The 17,099-nt window shown below is 37.2% G+C and overlaps 3 protein-coding genes across 7 annotated transcripts; 1 reads left to right on the forward strand and 2 right to left on the reverse strand.

Moving 5' to 3' along the window:
• The first annotated feature begins 739 nt into the window (after positions 1 to 739).
• Positions 740 to 4,743, forward strand: LOC102630512 (probable polygalacturonase). 2 transcript variants are annotated; one of them, XR_008053235.1, is made up of 7 exons: positions 740 to 1,685; positions 2,138 to 2,455; positions 2,856 to 2,976; positions 3,050 to 3,224; positions 3,364 to 3,434; positions 3,529 to 4,418; positions 4,570 to 4,743. XR_008053235.1 is itself a non-coding variant. In XM_006492362.3 (6 exons), exons 1-6 carry the CDS (start codon positions 1,668 to 1,670, stop codon positions 4,224 to 4,226), a joined length of 1,401 nt encoding a protein of 466 aa, XP_006492425.1. In that variant the 5' UTR covers positions 740 to 1,667; the 3' UTR covers positions 4,227 to 4,743. The 2 variants fall into 2 exon arrangements, 1 of the variants encoding a protein (XP_006492425.1); XM_006492362.3 differs by having other exon boundaries at positions 3,529 to 4,743.
• A 256-nt stretch (positions 4,744 to 4,999) lies between these two features.
• Positions 5,000 to 9,973, reverse strand: LOC102630823 (protein S-acyltransferase 18). Of its 3 annotated transcripts, XM_052437436.1 has the most exons (10): positions 9,753 to 9,973; positions 7,988 to 9,481; positions 7,659 to 7,772; positions 7,228 to 7,560; positions 7,050 to 7,118; positions 6,856 to 6,927; positions 6,642 to 6,770; positions 6,473 to 6,553; positions 5,872 to 6,030; positions 5,000 to 5,789 (listed from the first exon to the last, which is right to left on the reverse strand). In XM_052437436.1, the coding sequence occupies exons 2-10, from the start codon at positions 8,033 to 8,035 to the stop codon at positions 5,268 to 5,270; spliced, it is 1,527 nt and encodes a 508-aa protein (XP_052293396.1). In that variant the 5' UTR covers positions 8,036 to 9,481; positions 9,753 to 9,973; the 3' UTR covers positions 5,000 to 5,267. The 3 variants fall into 3 exon arrangements, with proteins under 3 accessions (XP_052293396.1, XP_052293397.1, XP_052293395.1); XM_052437437.1 differs by having other exon boundaries at positions 5,000 to 5,768; positions 7,988 to 9,973; XM_052437435.1 differs by having other exon boundaries at positions 7,988 to 9,973.
• A 134-nt stretch (positions 9,974 to 10,107) lies between these two features.
• Positions 10,108 to 13,616, reverse strand: LOC102631124 (probable WRKY transcription factor 47). Of its 2 annotated transcripts, none has more exons than XM_006492365.4 (6): positions 13,280 to 13,616; positions 13,127 to 13,198; positions 12,858 to 13,019; positions 11,734 to 12,096; positions 11,362 to 11,475; positions 10,108 to 11,177 (listed from the first exon to the last, which is right to left on the reverse strand). In XM_006492365.4, the coding sequence occupies exons 1-6, from the start codon at positions 13,490 to 13,492 to the stop codon at positions 10,599 to 10,601; spliced, it is 1,503 nt and encodes a 500-aa protein (XP_006492428.2). In that variant the 5' UTR covers positions 13,493 to 13,616; the 3' UTR covers positions 10,108 to 10,598. The 2 variants fall into 2 exon arrangements, with proteins under 2 accessions (XP_006492428.2, XP_006492427.2); XM_006492364.4 differs by having other exon boundaries at positions 11,734 to 12,099.
• Between the last annotated feature and the right edge of the window lie 3,483 nt (positions 13,617 to 17,099).

Genomic DNA, 17,099 nt, shown 5'->3' on the forward strand with positions numbered 1-17,099 from the left:
CATTTTCTTGCCAATTATCCTTTATGAGACAAACTCACAAAAGCAAAAAAAAAAATGCAAATCTAAGAAAGATTTTGGTAAAATAAGGTAACGACAGAAGAAAAAACAAAACAGAGGAGGAAAATATATTGTTGTTTGTTGTCGCTGGCATGCATTGGCTGAAAAATTCCAAAATCCAGAAAGTTGCTGAGCTGATGCACGCGAATCCTGTTCCTGTATCACATTATGATTTTATGACTTACACATCACTAAGTTGTGTTTGGTTAAGTGGGCATTGGATTCCTGGCTGAAATTTATTACACGCTTTTAATATATATAACAACACAGCACTTGCCCCTTTGCATTTTCATTGTCCTGCTTTGGACCTTTGTCCCCTTACTTATAGACATTTTTTCTCAATTGCCTGTTCCATTCAGTACTCTTCTTTGTCCATGTACGATGTACGTTACCGATTGTTGCCCATGAGATTCGGATCCGATTTGAGGGTTCCTTGATAATTAAGTTTCACTAAGTAGCGTTTTCAGTTTTTCTATTCCGTCGTTAAATCTAACCTGTGAAATGAGCCCGGTGCGGGGGGTGGTACTCGGGTTCAAAGCCAAACAAGCCCGAAGGTTAAAGGGTATTGTGGTCTTTTTGTAAAAATGTACCGAAGTTAAGTCATTACCAACCGGTGAAAGTTAGAACTGTTTTGAGTTTTTTGACTGCCTTTATTGCTGAGACGATGAAAGAGCTCGGGATTAGAGTTGTTGTGGTTGTTGCCAATGCAACGTTCGTTATCTGTTTGTCAGTTATAAGATTAACATTCAAAAGAGACAAAAATCAAAAGCTTTTGTTCTGTAACCTTGAAAAAAAAAAAAAATGGAGAGCGAAAGAAATTGACCGAGTGACGCCGTTTGTCTTGTAAATGGTTATGATTTGCTCTGGCATTATCAACAATTCCCATATAAAAAAACCCAGCTTTGGCCTGTGTTTCATACGCTGAATGGAATTGGTGAGATAGAGAAAATGATGATAAATCACAAATGTTGATGTGAAAAAAATAGGTCAGTATTCCCCCCCCACCTCAAATCCTCTCTTTTTCTCCATTTGATGGGATGATCATGTTACAATTCACAAAACCTTAAAACTAGTAACTGAATTTGAGATGCCCCATGCAAACAAACTTATCATCATCCGACACTTACAATTCACAAAACCTTAAAACCTTTACTGGGTCTGGGTATCATCTTTTTTTTTTTTTTTTTTTTTTTTTGGGATCGCTGTGTATTGAAGTGTAGTCAGTAGTGTGTGAGACAGAACGAGAGAGAGACAGAAGGGAAATGGAGGAGCGGATGAAGACATAAGAGGGACCTACTGCTTATTTTCTGGCGGGCAGCAACGGTCACTATCAATGATATTTTGCTTTGGGTGGTTCTCTCAATGAATGAATGACCCATCCAATCACTCACACACTTTGCATATTGGTTGGAGAGAGAAGAGTAAAGGGAGATCTTGATTTAAATTACCAAACCATATTCATCAAACCTTTCTCTTTCTTTCTATCTATCTTTGTTCATTAAGATCCAAGTATCAGTTGGTGACTATCTCTGCTTGCTCGTGTCAAGCAAGTGTTAAAAAGCTTTGCTAAGGCGCTTGGGCTCTAGAGCAAAGCAGCAGATCCCATTCATATGAGGAGATCTTTTACTGTGAGTTGCTTCATCTTTGATTAATTCTTCTTGCTTCTTTTCTTTGTTCTGCTTTGCTTCTTACTTCTTCTCTGTATGTAACGCTCAGAATTTACAAAAATATCTGAAATTAGTTTTCAAGATGAATCATTCACCGGCACCCTGAGATGAATCGTCTAAATTCAGCCGCAAATTATATTATTAAGGGCAACTTTGAAGTCAGTTTCAGTCTGATCGATCAAAACTGTTTCCATTTTTCAGTTATTTGTTTATTTATTATTATTATTTTTATGACTATTGATTCCGCCTTCTGTATTCTGTGTGGCTCTTCTTGGTTTATTATCTCTTAGGCAAAATGTGGCTCATTTCATCAGCTTTCCTACATGATAAATTACAATGTAGCTGATTAAGACCTCAAATTAAGTTGAAAATTTAGTATAATTAATCCCTTTTCAAAATGTTCCCTTTTTTAGCTGGTGGATGTGTTTCTGGTACTTGCATTATTTAGTGAAGCTCCATGGGCTGTCGCGGGCAGCTCACAATGTAGTCAAAGCAATTTAGAGGTATTTCGGCCTCATAGTGTCTCTATCACTGAATTTGGAGCTGTCGGAGATGGTGTCACTCTAAACACCAAAGCCTTTCAGAATGCAATCTTCTATCTCAATTCATTTGCAGACAAGGGTGGGGCCAAGCTTTTTGTCCCAGCTGGCCAGTGGTTGACAGGTAGCTTCGATCTCATCAGTCATCTAACTTTGTGGTTAGACAAGGATGCAGTAATTCTTGGATCCACGGTAAGCTCCCTTTTGCAATCTCTTTATTGTCTAGAAGGACATATGCTCTTGAATCTTCAGTATTCAGTTTGCCTCTCTTTGCTTGGAGTCTTTGCAATTAAATCATGGCTATGAAATATTAATATATGGAATTGTCAGGATATTTTTCAATGTTTATGATGTGAAAGTTGCATTTAGCTCCTTTTCAGTAAATCATGCTCTATGGGCAAAGGGTATTAAATTATGCAAGAATCCAAGGTTTCGTGTGATCATAATGCTTCAATTTCTAGTTGAGGAACATTTTCAAAATCTGAAATGGTTCATTTTCAAGACCAATGTGGCTGTGGTCTGCTGTGACATTGAGGCTATTTGTAATTATGTTAGCACATTATGCTAAATGATTTATCCTTTTTTTTTTCAGAACTCGGACACTTGGCCGGTTATTGATCCTCTACCATCATATGGCAGAGGTAGGGAGTTGCCTGGTGGAAGGCATCGGAGCCTCATTTTTGGACGCAATTTGACAGATGTGGTCATAACAGGTTGACTATTTTGACAAAGAGCTTAGATAAATATATTGTCTGTTTTCTTGACGCCGCCTATCACTCTATGCAGGTGATAATGGAACTATTGATGGTCAAGGCAGCATCTGGTGGGAATGGTTTCGAAATGGAACACTGGATTACACCCGACCTCATCTGGTTGAATTGATGAACTCGACTGGGGTTATCATCTCAAATTTGACCTTCTTAAATCCACCATTTTGGACCATCCATCCTGTATACTGCAGGTTGGTTCTTTCTCTAAACATATTCTTATTAATTTCTGTCTGCTGGGTTCAAATATTCTTCTTTCCAAATTTAACTGTACGACGGTGGAGCTTTTACTTAATTCGGGGGAGAGTTGAGACTGTTTTTCTGGTTGAACAGCCATGTTAAAGTGCAGAATGTCACAATCCGTGCCCCACTTGATTCACCAAACACAGATGGGATTGATCCAGGTGAGCATCTTCTACTAATCTGAATATCTCCATTATGCAAATTGGTGTTTTCTAACATAATGAGGTTTGGTCCTCTACATTTATATGCATCCAGACTCTTCTGACGATGTCTGCATTAAAGACTGTTATATTAGCACTGGCGATGATCTGGTTTCCATCAAAAGTGGGTGGGACGAGTATGGTATTTCATATGGTCGGCCAAGTACAAAAATTACCATCCATGGACTCATTGGAGAAACTAAATTGGGTGCGGGGATTGCAATAGGAAGTGAGATGTCTGGAGGTGTATCAGAAGTTCATGCAGAGAACCTGTACTTTTTCAACTCAGTCAGGGGTATTAGGATAAAGACATCTCCTGGAAGGGGTGGCTATGTGAGAAATATCTCTATCTCAAATGTGACCTTAAATCACGTAGATGTAGCTATAATATTTACTGGTCACTTTGGGGAGCATCCAGATGATTCGTATGATCCAAGTGCTCTTCCCATAATAGAAAGGATTACCATAAAAAATGTCATTGGGGAGAATGTAAAAATGGCAGGCCAGCTAGAAGGTATAGAGGGGGACACTTTTCGTTACATTTGCTTGTCAAACATTAAGCTCAATGGAGTTTCAGAGTCTCCATGGAATTGCTCCTATATTCAAGGATATTCTGACTTGGTTTTCCCAGAAACCTGTGATCCTCTGAAGGAGAGTATCTTTCCCATGCATCACTTAGATTGTTACGATCTATCCAATCATTTTAGGAGTTCAAGAAATCAAAAAAGACTTGCTCGGTTATTATCTTGGTAAATAATGGAATCTTGGCATTTTATCTCCGGTGAAATCACCTTCTTCTGTGAATGTTGTCATTAGTTGGAAATTTGATTCTTGCCATTTCTCAACACAACCGCCCAGTGCATTGCCGATGAAAAGATTGCCTGATATGAGTTAAGTGAAGTGCTGATCTGTGGTTGTTGACCTGCGAGATGGTGTTGAGAAAAGGTTATTTCATGTAATTTTGTGTGCAGTTACGAATAATTGAGTGAATATCAGAAATGAAGATAGAATGAGCTTACTTCTGCAAAGGTCGTTCCTTTTTTAATTTTATTGTTTATTATTTTCTTCTGACTGCGTTTGTTGTTTGAAATTTCAGCAAGAGTAAAAAAAAGTGGGGGATGATGGGATAGAGAGTATACTCTGCCGCTGCTTTAGGCTATGCATGAAAGTAGCGCAATTTTGTTCTCCCGAAAGATTTCCTTGTATTTGATCATTTTGGTATACGATGAATTTTATTATAAATATGTGAAATGGGGTTATTTTCACTACACTGATGCAATGCTTACAAGTCGAAATACAAAGTTTAAATATCAAACTCGTACAATATCAGTAAAATTTTCCGCACGAGTTAAGTGGTTCACTTATGTTGTATGAGGAGGACGTGTGTAATATCATACCCCAACTTTGAAAGTGTAACATTATTCAAATAGTTTATATCTAAATGCCTTGTAGGATTATGCCAAAATCAGAGGCCGTGATTTCATTAAAAGCAGCTACGTATAGTTCTTTGTAGTAATAGATCGGGGTGGGTACGGAGAAAGGGCATTAAATCATGTTGCATTAAGATTATTTTTTTTCCCGAAATAGATGGACCCAAATGTTTTTTCTTCACTTTTTTTTTAACCAAAATGATGACTCATCTGTCTAGAAAGGAGGGGGAAAAAAAACTATAAACTGTAGGAAAAAGTAAATACATGGGTTGAATTCAGTTTACTAATGAGACACGCATCAAGACTATATAACCAATCAATGAATTTTTCTCAAAGGCTGAGAATCCACAAATTCAAAGCTGTTCTATTTCGGAGATGCCTCAGTACCATCCTTCTTTATAACAGAGCATAAAACCTGTCTTGAGATGTAAGTTTCTAGCTCTCTGGATACCTCAGTTAACTTCAAGTCGAAATTGCTTCTGTATTTATGCTTTGGTGATGGCACGACGCCAGAAAATCTAGTTGGGGAGACAGAAAATCGTCTTCTTGGGCTCGAAAATCTTCCTGGTGACCCAGTAAGCTTCCCTATAGAAATGAGAGGCGTTGATCCTGATCCTGTGGTAGCCAAATTCCTATCTGGGTTCATCAACGGCCCGCATTTAGTCTCCAATGGAAGTGGCCTCAGTGAATCATGTTCCGGGACTGGCTTCTGTTTCATAAGTCTCTCCCTGGCCTTTTCTGCTGCCAGTAGAGCTTTCTCTCTACTCAGCTTTATCAGTTTCCATGGGTCAATGCTCACTCGAAAGCCTTGTTTCTTGGGAGGTTCTGGATTTTCGTCAATTCTTATTGACAAAGCTGCTGGGTTCTGAAAATTCAAACGGATTTTCTACCAGGGTGAGTGTGAGTTAGAGTGAGTTAATTGCTTGCGATGGAACAAATTCTAAGATTAGTTCAATTAAAATATATACCTGATCTCGGTGTCCTCTGCATATGAATCTTGACACTAGTGTTGATCTTTCAGGTGAATCAAAGTCACTGCTGTCATCTGAAGAGAAATCTGAATCATCTAGTTCTGAAAATTGGTTCTGCTCTTTCATTGCCAGGATATAATCATATGTTCTTATTCCCTGCAATGACAATTAAATAGAGGGAGTAGACAGCCCAATTCTATCGTGTGGATAAGTATCAGCAAAGAAAGATATTAAGTAGTTTAAATTAAGAGCTCAGAAAGAATAAACAATCATGTCTAAAAACTTGGGTGTTCTTGGATAGAATGACAGCATTGTCAGCTCTATATTAACAATTTTTAAGCAGATGGGTGAAAATACATAAAGCAAGATGCTTCAATAACAAACCATGTTCGGACAGGGCAAAAAGCTTGAGCTCAATAAATTGAATCTGTTCAGCCACTCAACACAAATGACAATTTTGATCCTTTTTAATTGGAGAAATTTTGAAAGATTTGAAAACAAAAAAATGTGTGGCACATTTCGTTCATTTCATGATTGTCAAGGCCCATAATCGATAATAAGTATGTCTTATTGATTTTGTTTTGGTGATGCGTTATACCTTCCTTATGAGAACCACATGAAAGAAGAAAAGCTGTCCCATTGCTGCTGTACTGTAAGCTGTCATCAGAACCAAGAACACCTGTAACATACATTTTAATGAGTTACACCTCATGAAAAAATTGTGCAATGAAACATTGCCAGAGGAAAGAAAGATGACTCAATATTACCAAAATAGTAGCCAGAACTTCTCTTGGGAATTCCACATGCAGCCTCCTTTCAAGCTCCTGCTCTATTCCTTTCTTATCTACAAAACACCTGATGAATACGGCAATGGCAGTTCCTCCTTCTATAATTAGCTGTACCAGTTTCAATTTAATTGGCAAAGTAAACATCAAAGCAAGTACACTGAGAATAGGAATCAACATTTACAAAGAAACTGACCATTAACAGGACGAAAACCATAAGGAGAATAAACGTTGTGTAGTTCCTTTTCCCAACACAGTTGTTTAGCCACTGGAGAAAAAACAAAAAAAACACTCGGGGTAAACATTGGTAGCAATTGCCTTATGAACAGTGGACGCACAATGAAAAAACGACACCAATGCTAATAATGTCAAATAAACTACCCAGCTTACCCTGCAATGGTGATCAAACCCTTCAACACAGCGGTTGCAAGTCCTACAATGCTTGCTATGCTTTTTCACCTAATATGTATAAAAGAAAGCTTTACGTGACAATATACTTTAATTTCTCTCTCGACTAAATATGATGCTAGTATAACAAGAAACTACCAAAAATTGCAAGACGACCAACCTCAAAATCACACAGGGAACAAAATGAAATGTCGTCCTCTTTAAGCTCAGGTGAAATTGCATCATCCTTGATGACAAGGGGAAATGGAAGCAATGGTTCCAGTTGGGTACTAGTCTTCAAGGGATCCAGATACTTCCTCCTTATAAAAGTCATAAGTATCTTCCTCTCCATTCTCCTTAAAAACCTCATAACAATTTGTCCCAATATGTATCCATGATTCAGCTTTGTAAACCCATTGGCATTGTATTTGGCCTTTCTCTTCCTTCTAAAGCTGGTCTTATCAGTTGGGTCGATTGCTGTACACCTTATAAATAGAAATATAACTGAAAGTGCCTGAAAATAACATCAAGAAATTTAGTTGATATCATGAATCTTTTGACTTCTTGTTGATAAAGGAAAAGGGTACATTTGAATTTGCTTAACGATATTACCACAAATGAAAATATTGAGGTTACTGTGAATTCAGCAATTCTGTTTCCGAGGAAAAGGCCCAGAAACGTATAGAAGGCCACTACCAAACAACTGTACACTGCCATCCCCACCATCTGCAATATTCAAGATTATTTTTGCCCGTGAGTTTTTTTAACAGAAAATTGAACTGAATATCAATGAATCGGTAGAAAAGATAATATAATGAATGTAGTGCGACGTGTTGCTAATTGGACTACTTGAAGAAACCCTGAAAATATTACTAACGAACTTGTAGCAAAGAAAGCTAATTAAGACTGTGGTTTGATTATAAATAAAATTGTGGTGGTACCTGCAGAGGGTGGAGAGGGCGTTGCCAGCCATGGCGTCGCGTATTCATTGGAGAGAGGCCGACCGTTTGTTGCAGCTGTTGAATAGAAATAAAAACAGAGTTTGAATTGTAAGGTTACTTTTAGAGATCCATAGATGAGTTTGCTTTGAGCCCTGAAACTCGCAAGTAAAAAAACAAAAAGTGTTTTGCTCTTCAGACTTCAGCTCTTGTAAGGTGGCAGCAATTAGCCTGTTTTGGAGTTGTGTCTGTTTGTTTTTTTTTTTTTTTTTTGCCCTTTTTTTATTCGAAGTTCACGCCTTTCACGCTCAAAATGGAACTCGCATGTCCCATCTAATCTCAACGGTCAAATATTTCGAATTTTGAACGGCGCTAAACCAGATCGGTCACATGTTTTGATGCCGATCCAAGCCCATTTTTTTATGGCATTCGGGCAGTAGGCCCTGTCACAATTAGGCCTTGAAGTGGGCCTTGCCGAACACTGAGCCTACACTCAGGCATCTGTCATCAGTTGCCCGTGTTCTCAATTATTCTGTTTCCCTTGAGCTGATACTTCCATCTAGAGATGGCAAAACCGCGGGTTGGGTCCGGGTATTGCAATGACCGGACCCTGCCCGGATGCAACCGGTTTAGGTCCGAGTCCGAACTGGATTTTAATCTGGGTACCTGAATTTTATATTTTTTAATATTATGTGTATATATTTTTTATTTTTTGGTAATTTTATAAGTTTTAAATTTATTTTAATAAAATTGGACATGAAAATATGAACTTTAAGTATTTAAAACTTTATATATGCATAATAAATAAGTCAAATAAATATAAATATTTAAAATAATATATATTTTATAATATTTTTTTAATAAAATCCGGGTTCTGGGTTTATCAAGTGATGCCCAAGACCGACCCGGCTTCATACCCGGGCCGGATAATACTCAGCCGACAACACCTGGGTACGGTCCGGGTCCGGACCGAACGGGTATTTTTGCCACCTCTACTTCCACCAACTATTTGTGTAGGGGAGGCACACTCAATTTCTCTTTGGTCATAAAAGAATATCTTTAGATTTGGACTTGAATTCAGTACTAAGTTGATCTGCACTCAGTTACTTATAATCTTTTGCTAATCTTTTGCTATATGTACGTGTATAAAATATATATTTAAGATTTAATTTATATTCTTATTCAATAACTACCAATTATATTTTTTTAAAAGATTAACTAAAGATCATATGGGAACTGAATTCAAACTAACCTCAAACAGTTAAAAACAGGAAAAACAAAACCTTCGAAAATAAAATCGAGATAAGCAAACCATTCATCGAGATATTCTGAATGTACGTAGTAGTTGTGTTGATGCAGAAATCTGGTCGTCTTTAGGGCTGACCAGGTTGTCTCGTCAACACTTACACTGACTCTGACTGGAACACACCGCTTCTGGTACTTTCCTTGATTAAGCAAATCCAATAACTTGGGTCAACCTCCTTCCTCCTTTATTACCTGCACTCACAAAAATATATCAGGGGTGCTGGTGTTTTTTCGGGCAAAAACCCTCTGATACTTAAGTCAGTATGCGAGGTTTTAGGAAAAATGTTGAATTTTATATTTGTGCAAGATTATAATCGCTGAGTAGAAGAATGTTTTAGAAAGTTTTTTGTGGAAATGAATTCTAAAATCAAAATGACAGAGTTTCCCCCCTTCTCTTTTCTTTTTTATTTTTTTCCGGGTTTCCACCCCTTGTCTCTAGAACCTTCTCCCACGTCTCCCATACCTTGGCGATCATGAATCCTCATGGACCGCGAAAATCGTGCGTTGGTTATCGTGCTTCCCCAAACAATTTGGGATATGGCGAAACTGCCGTGTTAACGTAGGATCGTGCCCGCTTTCTAAGTAACAGGTCTCTTGTCGGTCCTTAGGTGTACCCCAGGGAGTGCTGGCACTAGGAATATGCTCATACCTTATTGAGCCGAGGGGACTCTTCCTCAGCTAGATAACGAGGACATGCACGACTGGTGTTCTTTTAATCACCCAAACAAGTTGTATATTTAATTATTGATCTCCAAATTAGATTATGCCTGCGCAACAACAACTTCAATATCGGTCTGTAAATATATATCTTCAAGCACTGAAATAATATATGTATGTATGTATTGTATGTACTCGGCAAACTAATTATTTCGTCTGACACAATAAATCCACCGTTTCATTTGTACATCTGACTGAAAGCTCTATAGAAGCTTAGGCAATACATGTTCACCTCTGGAATACACATCATAATTGTAACTATACACGGTGATTATTGATTAATAAACGTATGCACCAATAAATTTATCCTCTTTTATGGCTTAGACATGCCAAAACTTATCTCTAGGCTCTGGCCCCATGCTGTGAGAGCCATCGACATTAATGTAACCACCAGGTTATCCAATGCCTGAAACCCTAAATCGGAAGCAATAGCTCAAAATGCAGCTTCTTAATTATATCTACCAGCTAGCTACCTAGCAAGCTGCTTTCCCCAGCAAACCTGGGTTCCTTCTCTCAAGGGCCAAACCACCATAAGCTTAATTATGTAAAATGATTATATATTATGCATAGCGTAGGGCGGGCCCTAGTTAAGTTAATTTGTGGAGAAAGTAGTGCAAGATTGAGGAAGCTGTGGAGAGCCAGGCTGCATCCCGCTTGTCCCGTTATTACCATTGTTTCCGTTATTGCTCCCAATTATCGTTGAGATTGCTGCAGCTAAGGCAGCTGTGAAATTCGGGTCGGAAGTAATGGCTGCGGTGACCGTCTCAACCATTGAAGCATGGCGTTGCCCTAATTGCATATTATTTGGCATTCCGGCAGCAGGGCCGTACCTTAAAAGTTGTGGGTAGCCATGCAAAGGTAGAGGAAATGTGGACGACGAAGAAGGTCCCCGGAGGAATTGCATTGGGTTTGGGCTCTGCGTTAAGTCAAGGGTAATGGTGGGAAATGGTGCAGAAGCAGATAGAGTTGCCATTGTTGATGCAAATGGCACCGAGTGAAAGAAACCAGAACTTGTTAGACCGTCTTTGCTTGTGCTCGAACCTGACAGGAGCATGGCGGCCGCAGCTGAGGTTGTATTGGCCATGGCTGTTGCTGCTGGTGGCAGCGGGTGATTGTGGTTTCCTTCATAAGTTGTGATGAGAATGGTCCTATCCTCAGCGCATCGTTGCACCTGTTGATGATCAGAAACATGACCAAATTTATTGCTTCATATATAAATGCAATCAGTATCATGCTTTGTATATATATTAACCTATTATCACTCCAGTATCATATCATTGTCATTCAATTTCTAAATCACATCAGATTCAATTTCTAAATCACATTAAACCGATATGTTATTCGTGTAACTGTACCTGCTTGCGAACTGGGCATCCAACGGCCATGGTGCACCGATAGTAGGCGCGTGGACAAGGGTTACCCTTGGCCATCTTTTGACCATATTTTCTCCATTGACATCCATCACTGATCTGATCAAGGTCACAACCAGAGGAAAATAATAATAATCCTTAACGTCAGTTGTATAGATTCTCATAAATGCATGTAGATATAAATTAGAAAAGAGTAATAGTACACAAACTCCTTTTACGAACTATTCAATTTGTATTTGGTTGAATAAAAATAAATCGTACGAGCATGTGATGTTTACGTGAATAGAAATTGTTTGTGGCTCTAATATTAATTACTAAAAACAAATGTGATAAAAAGTTGCAGTTTGAATTTATTACCAAAGGAGCTTCTGATCTTGCTCTTACAGAAACCCTAGCCTTACGAAAAGGCACTTCAGAAACTTGCTCATCGTTCTTTGGTTGATGATCAAGTTTAGGACTTTTAGGAGAGCCCCAACTCTGAGACGTTTCGGCACCATCTTCACTATTAGAAACTTGCTTCCCTGGAATATTATTCTTAGTCAAAGGATGGTCAAGCTCCTTTGAAATTACTTCAGCAGTATTTGCTGGAGAAGCTGACAGCTCTCGTGTCTTGTCATCGGATACCGAAGGCTCGTTGACATTCAATGCAGCAGAAGGCCGTGGGTCCATAAATTGTTGAGCTAACATTAAAGGACTTGGCATGCCATTGAAAGCACCAGCCTTCTGTTCCAAGTTTCAACCGTAGTTCATCAGTTAATGAGATATTAAAATGTATGACAGTTAAAACGTTTAGAGCTAGCTATAATTTAGAAAACTAACTATGATGTTGTAATTAGTATCAAATTTACTCAAATTCCTTGATGAACATTAAACTACTATGGGTTAACAACCTGACAAAATCGTCCGAACATTGAAAAACATTAATGGCTAAAAAAAAAAAAAAAGGACCCATAGGATAATACGATCTTTTTCTTATATATAGATAGTTCGATCTGGGGATTCATGGGGCATTTGTTCTAGGATCGAGGAAGATCAACCTTTAATAATTTGGGACCAACAACCTTTCGGCTGTGCACGTAGTCGGCGCACAAAAGCCAACATAATTGAATACCCTTTAAGAAAACACGCGCTCTACTATAATTTTTTTTTTTTTTTCAAGGAAGAAAGTGAATGGTATATCAAGAACACCCTCTACTACTGTAAACCTAAACTTTATGTAAGCTGATTGAGGTAGTTAAATTTACTGGGAATGACAGATGTTAGATACGTCGCTTGCCACCGTTAGGTGGATTGCCTAATACACTACAAGAAAATCCTAAATGGCAAAGATGAACAAGTAAGTTATTGCAAAAGTTGACGCCAATTTGAGTCAGGCACGTTACCCAATTCCATATAAAAACAAAATTTTAGTTTGAGGATTTCAAACAATTAAAAATGATAATCTAACGTATATTAAGGTAAAAGGTAATTAAATTACTAACCAAATTCACCTGCCCTTGAGGGCTCCCATGTGCCAGTTTTTGCATTGCCAAGAGTAGTTGACTCTGCAAATCATTGTAACTTTTGGTTGTCTGATCCAACATGTTTCTCAGCTTTCTGTTCTCTTCGTGCAACCTTTGTAACTCGCCTTTAAGCTCACTCAGCTGAATATCAGAGACCCACTTGAAAATCAATAAATAGAATAAATAGCGTACAAAAATCAAAGATAGATGAAACGACATCAAATTTTTATACTGATATTGAAACTCACTTCTGTGTGGGATTTATCATCATTTGCTGTTCTTGAAATTCCAGAACATGAAGTGTGGAGATTTAATCCTATCTGTAAGAATTCATACATAACCTTGTGGTCATAAAACAACCCTGCGACAAATTAAAATGATAAAAGTGTTTCAAATCTTACGTTGACACCAGAATCAAGAACTAGAGTTGAGGATTCGATCTTTCTTTCTTGATCATGCAATTGATTATTGTTACTAGAAAAGAAATCCATTTCTTGGATCGGTGGCTTATCACGATTGATGGAATTCTCCATCATGCGATGATCAGAGTTTCGCCGGAGAAAGTCGCCGGAGTGCAAGAGTGCCAGTTCACGGCGTTGCTGTTGTTTTTCCATAACCAACGAAAGAGTAGTAGTAGTTTTTATTGTTGTTGTTGCTATGTAGTATTTTCAAGTTTCAACTGAAGTACACAAGTAATTTTCTCGCTGTATCAAAACAAGCTTAGCTTATAAGTGGGGGTCCGAAAAATACTAATAAGGCACAGGGAGAAAGAGTGAGCGAGGACCAGCCGTTATTTTCGCGGGGATATGACGTCACGACTCATTAGGGCACACGTGGCAATATTTGACCCAGGGAGGACATTATACGCGTGAAACCGACGGTGGATAAAGCGACGGATCGGCGCTTCGGTTCCGTTAAAATTAACTGTTCAGGATAACGGGGTTCAGAGTTTTGTTGTAGAGTTGAAGTGAGTACGGCAGTACACGTGGGGGCGTCGTCTTGAGGTCAACGAGGTTGACGGCACGGCTCTATCTTACGGTGGTTACGATGAAACCGGTCCCACATAAGAGAAATAGAAATACCTAATCCCACTGACTTTGAAGCCCAAGCCCTCCATGTCATTTATGTGTGCATCACCCACGTCAACTGCGCTTATTTTGAAGAGACTAATCGGCTCGGCTCGGCTCGGCTCAGCTCACACCTCTTGTTTTCTTCTTTTTCTTTTTCTTTTTCTGTGCCTTTTTTTCAGAGAACAACAATGTCAACAAAAGTCTCCTCCAAATTGAAAATACCAAAATAAGACAAATTCAAGAGTTCAACCTTGATTTGGATGCCTTAATGGGTAGTTAATTTGGTTTTGGATTTAATTTTTTTTTTTTATATATATGCACCTACGAGATATAATATTTATATATGCCGCCCATATGAATTCGACAGGAAAATGTGTAAATTCATTATTTTAATTAAAAGTAATAGAATTTAATAATTATAAGATAAATTCATATCCATCAGTTGAGACACAAAATTTATGTACCTATCATTATCAGTAACGAATTTATTATCGTAACTGCTTACAACTAAATTGCAAAATTTGCACCATTTCAAGGGTTGGTCATCCTTAGATAAAGGGTCTTGGGCAGGATGCTGCAACGTGCAACGGCCAAGATTTTCCCAAATATATGCAGTTGGACTATCGAATCATAGCTCCTTTTATTTATTTATTTATTTATCTAATCATAGATCCTGAAAACAGTAATATCCTAAATGAGCGGGAAAATTCAACTTGCTTGATTCTGGTTGATCTTAGGAAGTAGGGACCAGTAATCGTAGAATGGTCCTATTGGGATATACATAATTACTCAAAAATTACCCAAATCATTGATAATTAAACAGCAACATGTATCTGCTTTTCTTTTTTTAATACAAGTAAATGGCATCCAGTGTTATATACGCTATATTATTCTGTGTAGGTAATATACGCGAACTAAGGTGGCGTTTGTTTTTTAACTTAATGACTTAAAGTGACTTAACTTAATTAATTAAGTTAATTAGAGGTGTTTGTTTTTATAACTTAATGAGACTTTTTAGATAATTTTGACTTAATAAAATAAGTTAATTTTTTTGACTTTTTACTTAATGGAGAAATCTGAATTAAGTCAATTACTTGCTAATGTCAAAAATATCCCTGTTTTATAATTTATTTTTCATGTCTATCCCAAAACTCACCCATAGATATTTACCCCACATAAAAATATCTATGTTTTGTCTTTCTTATATTATATATTGTAAAATTTAAAATTTATGGTATTTTATATATTAAAATTCTAAAATAATTATGTATTCACTTGAATATAGTTTTACTTATAAATGTTAAAATATTGTGGTATTTAATATATTATTTATTTGACATTCAAATTTAATAAGGATACAAATGTAAAAGTACATATTTTCAGCTTTTTAAGTTGAAAAAAACAAACAACTTAATATTTATTTTTTGAGATTCAGACGAAAAAACAAACATATTATTCAGATTCAGACATTCAGACCTATTCAGAATTTAGACTAATTCAGATCTATTCAGATTTCAAACAAAAAAACAAACGCCACCTAAATGTATAAATAACAAATAAAAGGTTCCAATAATACCACATACATAACAGTTACATTGAAAATAAAAGTCCGGATTTTATTCTTCAAATTCATTAAGTCATTTATATTGATGAATGACTTCATTAAGTTCGAAGATCCATAACAGATATGTAAGGAAAAAGAATTTTAATTATTTTTTAAGAAATTAAAGAGGTGTGGATAGAATTTAAATTCATTTTTTTCTCATACCTTTTTATAATTTAAGTTTGGGTGACCAACTAAATAAATCTGCTTTAAAAAATACTTTATGAAGTCTCTGAGGACTAGTTTATTTTGTGTAAAAATACAAATGATCAGATGGTGCTATATATGTTCTGTGCATTATTGTAGCCGCTTAATTAGACCTCTGAGTATTTCAATATTGGTATTTTTCCCTCTCATTAATGTAAAATAGTATTAAGTTTTGAATATATTGCTGTTAATGTCTTGGTGAATTTTGAGAAAATATTAAAAAAAGAAAAGAAAAAGGTCAAGTATCTTTCTTAAGATATAATGTCAACAATGTCCAGCTTCTTGACAGTACTAAATGCCGACTGCTTACGGATAACAAAATTAAAATTAAAATGAATTCTAGCAAGACTGGCATCACATATTTTAATTTATTGCTAATCAACACCATATTTTTTTTTTTAATTTATACACAAAAAATCTCAGTTTGATTCGTCAAGTCGGGGAAAAAATTAGGTCAATGATAGAAGATTTCCTAATTGATTCTGAAATCCATAGCTGGATGACTGGAACGTCGCTCTCTTGGCAAATACATAATAGAAGACTTGAGAATGATCAGCTTGTCCCTTGCTCTCACAAAAATACATCCCACATCTTATAATACATGTGAAGGGTATCTCCAAGTCAATGCAACCAAGCATAAAAAATCTGCAATTTCGAAAAAGATTTGGCTATTATTAAATACTAGCAACTAGTTTGAGTCAGGTCTGGAAAATGTTGAAACAATGAAGCTTTTAAAGTGGCATTATAATTGGTATGTTTAATTAGGTGTGTTGTGACGAAGATTCAAAGGATAATTGCGGAACATTGGGTCATGGGGTAAGTGAAATCACATGAACGTGGACACTAAAGAGTCAAAAACATTAAGTAAAGACAGGAGGGAGAGAGAACATGGGAGAGCTGGCTGGCATTCAAAGGGGTATACGCAGGATTACTACTGTCTGTATAGCCGTGAGTGTTGAGACGGCTGCCTTTGCGCACACGTTCAGTTCCATTAGAATTACTAGTAAGTCCCCGACTCAACTCAAGCTTCCCGTGTACCTCTACTCTTCCTTATTAATTTGCAAATATTACTCACTTGGACGTCTTCTAGAAAGTTGGGAAAACCCTAACCCATCCCTACTAGATACAATATTACAACCCTGCTTATTAGTCCCTTACCTACTGCTTACATTAGACACGACCCCACGTTTGCTTTTTGGCTTTCGCTTTAAACTTTAGGGCAATTCTAACGCCTGCATGACGTGTTGCCTTATATGACTCCAATTTAATTACTTACTCTTGCTCCCATCCCCCCCCCCCCCCCCCCCCCAACCCTTCAAGAAGCGTTATTTATGTAGTATG

This window comes from Citrus sinensis, chromosome 3 (genome assembly GCF_022201045.2).
Source record: "Citrus sinensis cultivar Valencia sweet orange chromosome 3, DVS_A1.0, whole genome shotgun sequence".
Classification (NCBI taxonomy): domain Eukaryota; kingdom Viridiplantae; phylum Streptophyta; class Magnoliopsida; order Sapindales; family Rutaceae; genus Citrus; species Citrus sinensis.